General features: G+C 33.6%; 2 protein-coding genes across 2 annotated transcripts; both read right to left on the reverse strand.

Annotated features, from left to right (window-relative positions):
* Window positions 1-299: 299 nt before the first annotated feature.
* Window positions 300-2,322, reverse strand: LOC145068771 (NADP-dependent D-sorbitol-6-phosphate dehydrogenase-like). Its single transcript, XM_079015768.1, has 6 exons — window positions 2,120-2,322; window positions 1,581-1,675; window positions 1,381-1,498; window positions 1,159-1,291; window positions 859-1,078; window positions 300-649 (listed from the first exon to the last, which is right to left on the reverse strand). Exons 1-6 carry the CDS (start codon window positions 2,250-2,252, stop codon window positions 419-421), a joined length of 930 nt encoding a protein of 309 aa, XP_078871894.1. The 5' UTR covers window positions 2,253-2,322; the 3' UTR covers window positions 300-418.
* A 2,094-nt stretch (window positions 2,323-4,416) lies between these two features.
* Window positions 4,417-5,226, reverse strand: LOC145067839 (uncharacterized). Its single transcript, XM_079014878.1, has one exon. It carries the CDS (start codon window positions 5,224-5,226, stop codon window positions 4,417-4,419), a length of 810 nt encoding a protein of 269 aa, XP_078871004.1.
* Window positions 5,227-5,567: the final 341 nt, after the last annotated feature.

Raw genomic sequence — 5,567 nt, forward strand, 5'->3', positions numbered from 1 at the left:
TATGAAATAATATAATGTTACTTGCTAATGAAAATTATTATTTCTATGAAACAAATAATTTCCAATTTAATTATAAGAGTTTTATTGAATATTTATTAAAATCAATTTCTAATAAGTAATCAATTGTATCAAGTTGTTAGTGTGACCCGTTAGTATCATATATTATTTAGCAATATCACTTTAAATAAGCACTTTTCAAACGCAATCCCAAACACCCCCTTAGTCTCTTAAGGGACTAATAACAATATAGTTATCGCAATTAGATTCAAAATTTAAAACTCATTTCAAACACGACACCAAGCTCAAACCCTAAACCTTCATTGCTTACCATTTTTCCAACCACAAGCATAAATTAGAAAACCAAATTATAACATAGTTGATTTCAAAACGTCAAGTCTCCTAAAAAACAACCTCACATTTAAGCATAAAGATCAACACCCCAAAATTTGGCCGGGTTATTGGTCCGATACTTTCGGTCCTTCCCCTTGATAAGCTCCATATCCTCATTGGTCAACTCAAAGTCAAACACTTTAAAGTTCTCTTCGACTCGCTCTTTCTTCGATGATTTAGGGATGATTATAGTGTTTCTTTGTATTCCCCATCGAAGAACCACTTGTGCAACACTCTTCTTGTATTTATCAGCCAAACCCTAATCACAAACAAAATCAAAAGCATTACTTAAGTTTGCATTTTGTCCCTAAGCTTTACTCAAAATTACAAGTTTACTCCAAAATTTAAAATCATTCTATATAGCACAAACCCAAGGAAAAGATTACGAGGATCTGAAGCTTTGGACTGAAGTTGTGATTTTGTGTAAAGTATAAGGACCAAAATTGTAATTTAATAGATAGAACTTACTTTCAGATCTGGATCGTCCAAACAAGAAACCGAACCGAACCACTCAGTATTAGCCACCGAGCCACCGAGTGGGGTGTGGGCCGTGATTGCAATCCCGTGCTTTTGGCAGAATTTCACGAGCGATTCCCGTTGAAAATACGGATGTGTTTCAATCTGATTTACAGCTGGCTTTATTTTCGAGTATGCTAAGCAATCTCTAGTCAAAAATATGTCGTAGTTGCTGCATAATTTTGACCAAAATTAGTCGCTAAAAGTTGACTATCAAAGTCAAAGTAATAATAACTGATAAAAACTTATAACCTGATCCCAATGCTGCGAACCAACCCCATGGAGACAGTTTCTTCCATAGCATGCCATGTAGTCTCTAATGAAATGGTGGTGTTAATATCCAGAACACCATCTTCATCTAATGCACTATCAGTTGTACCAATTCCTACAATAAGAAGAAAATCGATAAAAACAAGAAAGAGATTTAAATAATTTAATGGTTAATGATAATAATATTAATAATAATAACAATACCAGTATGTTTTGTTGCTATGGGGAAGTGAACAAGGAAGAGATCCAGATAATCAAGTTGAAGCTTTTTTAAGCTTGCTTTACAAGCTTCCAAAACATGTCCATGGTCTGAGTTCCATAGCTGAATTTAACAAAAGAAAAGTGTTAACATAAATTTATAGAAATTGTTCGGTTTAATTTAAGGAGATAAACCAAAAAAAAACCTTTGTGGTAATGAAGAGATCCCCCCTCTTCACCAATCCTGTCTTAAATGCCTCAGCTAGTGCCTCTCCCACTTCCACTTCATTTTGGTAATCAGCTGCAAGAAACAATCGTTAGTTCATGTGTGTATCGATTAGATGATTGTAAATTTGTAATTAAGGAAAAGGGTGAAAACAAAATGTGTGTTCATTCCAAGTTCTTTGCAATTTGAAACCTAGAACTACGACATGTTGCAGAAACTAATTGTGATTAATCAAGTAATTCTAACTTCGATTTTCTTCAAACGCAGCCAGATATAAAACCTCAAAATCTGTTGAGCCCAAACTTTAATCATTAAGAATATCATCAAACAAGTGTAGAAATGAATCGTTTAAGCCGAAACTTCAACTGCCCCAATCATCTAAAATCGGTAAGAGTTTATATCGAACAGATCAAATTATAACATAAAACCAGCACTAATCATCAGTGCCGAAAACAAAAGCTAACATGAACTTGAACAAAACCCCCAAAATTACGAAAGAGATAGAGATAGAGATTATACCAGCGCAGTCGAAATGACGATACCCGATTTTAATAGCGTTAAGGAGGAGATCTTTGATGTCTTTACCCTCCATACGCCACACACCCAATCCGATTATGGGCATTTTGAAACCACTGTTGAGGGTAATCGCCATTTCTTCGGAGATGAATTCTCACACTCACTGTGATCTGGTTATAGTCTTTGAGTTTTGACTAGCGGTGCGCCTCAATGAGTCGTATTATATCGTCTCACTTCTCAGTGTGTCCCACTGATCGACGATCGAGATGCTGCGGATCAACGATCGGGATCCCATGGAGATGCTTTTTAGTTTTTACATAAATGGAATAAAGTTTTTTATACCAAGGGAAATCTTAAGAAAAGTTCTAAAGTTTTAGTCTAATTTATGAAAAATTTCCAATCTAATTTTTATTTACAGAAAAACCCATAATACCGGCTAAAACTTCGAAAAAACCATTTTTGGCCGGGTTCGTAGATTTAGCCGGTATTCTGTCCTTTTTAGTTAGTTTGCTCAAAATATTAGGACTTTTCTGAAAATTACCTGATAACCAAAATATTGGGATTTTTTTGAAAATTATTATAGAATTAATGGATATTATTATTAACAAATCATTTATAAACATAAAAAATAATTTTTATTATGAACAAAGGAAATACATTTATTGCTAATTTCTAGGAATAGAATGGTCGACTATGTACTTCTCTATTGTTTGTTGACCACTTCAGAGTCTTTATGTTCTTCCTATGTATTGTTGTGGGTGTCATAGTGATAAGTACTTTGTTAGGCGTGACCAATACAAGAGTTGATAATATTTATTAATATACAATCAATAAGTGTCTACTTGCTATTAGGCATGATGCTATATGATCACGTGTTATTAGAAATTATCATTACACGAACATATAGATCTTTCATTATGTTCTTTAACCTAACTACCACCTAAACTCCAAACATTACCCGGTAACAACCATAAAATTACACACATCTATCGAGAGTGAAGTAAACTTTGAATGAAAATTTAAATAGATAATCACCCTTCACTTGTTTCCATATAAATTATCATTCACGGTTCACTTTTCACATTTTATAGATGTGTGTTAGCCGATGGTTGTTAACATATAAGGTATGAATGTTGGCTGGTAGTTAGGTTAAACAGCATAAGAGGAACACCAACATTAGAGGAATGCTAACTAAGTTCATCTCACCATCATACCGACAACAATGCATAGGAAAAACGTAGAGAGTTTGAGTGGTCAAGAAACAATAGAGGAGTACTTAGACCACCAATTTATTCCCAAAAATTAGCAACAAATGTATTTCTTTTTTTATAATAAAACTATTTTTTATGTTTATAAATGATTTGTTAATAATAATATAGTAAATTACTGAAATCGTCCCTATGGTTTGGTAAAAATTACACGTTTGGTCCCTAATTTTTTTTTTGCACTCGGATCGTCCCTATGGATTGATTTTGTTGTGTTTTTCGTCCCTATGGTTTGGTCAAAATTGCATGTTTGGTCCCTAACATTATGTATGTAAGGGACGAAAAACGCAACAAAATCAAACCACAGGGACGATCCGAGTGCAAAAAAGAAGTTAGGGATCAAACGTGCAATTTTGACTGAACCATAGGGACGATTTCAGTAATTTACTCATAATAATATCCATTAATTTCATGATAATTTTCAAAAAAGTCCCAATATTTTGGTTATTATGTAATTTTTCGAAAAGTCCCAATATTTTGAGTAAACTAACGAAAATGACAGAATACCGGCAAAATCTGCGAAACCGGTCGAAAAGGGTTTTTTCGAAGTTTTAACCGGTATTCTGTGCTTTTCTGTAAATAAAATTTAGTTTGAGACCTTTTCATAAATTAGACTAAAATTTTCGGACTTTTCTGGAGATTTCACTATAATATATCTCCATGTTGGGTAAACATTTACAATTTTATCAATTTATTTAATTTAGTTATTTAATTACTTGATGTGTTGTAGATTAAATTTCTTACTATAACAAACTTATTCTTTTTTTTTTAGTAAAATACAGTTTTTATCTTGCACAAATCATTATTTTTAGTTCTAGTATTGAGATTTAATCATGAAATGGTCCCTTTGGTGGGTTTTGGTATCCCATTTCATCCATCAAGCTTAACCTCGTTTGTGCCTGCCGTTTATCACACACAGTGGCGGACGCAGAAAGTTGTCACAGCAGTGGCACAATTTTTTTTCGTCCGAATATAATAACATAAAAAAAAGTTAAAAGCACTAGTACATCAAATCGATCCATTACATCTTAATATCTAAATTTGACATCTACGGGTACACATTTTTTGAAACCGATCCATTACATCTTTGATCTTCACTTTCATAAGTGCTTCTTTTTCAACATAAGAAATCATGGCATCGTTCAAAAAATCATCACCTATTTTGTTACGCAAATCCATCTTCAAAAACTTCATCGCTGAAAAACATCTTTCGATTGTTGCGGTTGCAACAGGTAAAACCAAAACCAACTTCAACAACCTATAAACCATAGGATAAGACCGATGTTTCCCCATTTCCACCATCAAACGAGAAAGGTCAGAAGTTCTTTGCAAACTAGTGAACCGGTCATCTTTATGCAAAGCGTGATAATATATTTCAAGTTCACCATCAAGTTGCATCCTCTCCGCATCATTAAAATCTTTTGTGTATAACTCACTCAACTTTAACAACTTTGTTTTGTCAAATTTAGCAAATGAATCACAAAGACTCAAAGCCCCCATGTATTCTAGTAATTGGGTGCTAAGTTCACTAAATCGGTCCCCGAATTCTTTAATTTGCATATCCATGATGGTGTTGAACATTTCAACTTCAAAATGAAATTGATTAGTAACTTTAGTCTTATGGCCTCTTGATGTGACATAATTTTCCGTTATCTCCACAATATTAATATCATGTTTTTGACAAAAAGAGAATACCTTCGATAAAAGTTTAGCAAACCCCGTGTCTCTTAAAGACTTCGATGCATCCATTGTCCCTCTAACCAAAGAAGCCGCTTCTAAAATATCTTGATCCTTTTTTTGAAGATGCTTTGACAATACGTTCGTGAGGTGTAAAATTTCATACATTAAATGTAAGTAAACACGAAATCTAATGTCTTGAAATATTTTAAGATACCAAATGCTTGATTTCGGTTACTTAAAGTGGATCCTTCCTCTTCGACATAAGCAAGAACATGACGAACCTCCGGAAATAAGTTCATCAAACTTGTGATGGTTTTGAAATGTGAACCCCATCTTGTATCTCCCACTCAAATAAGCGAGCTCTCTTGGTTTAACCTTCTTCCAGTTTCAAGTTCACCATTTCCAATTGACATTTGCACCCTTTCTCTTTGACTTTCCCATAGCATGTCTTGTCTTTTACATGTAACACCCCGAGATTTAGGTGCATATCTTTCATCCTTGGTCTT

This window comes from Lactuca serriola, chromosome 8, assembly GCF_051521515.1.
Source record: "Lactuca serriola cultivar US96UC23 chromosome 8, Lser_US96UC23_V15, whole genome shotgun sequence".
NCBI classification, from domain to species: Eukaryota; Viridiplantae; Streptophyta; class Magnoliopsida; order Asterales; family Asteraceae; genus Lactuca; species Lactuca serriola.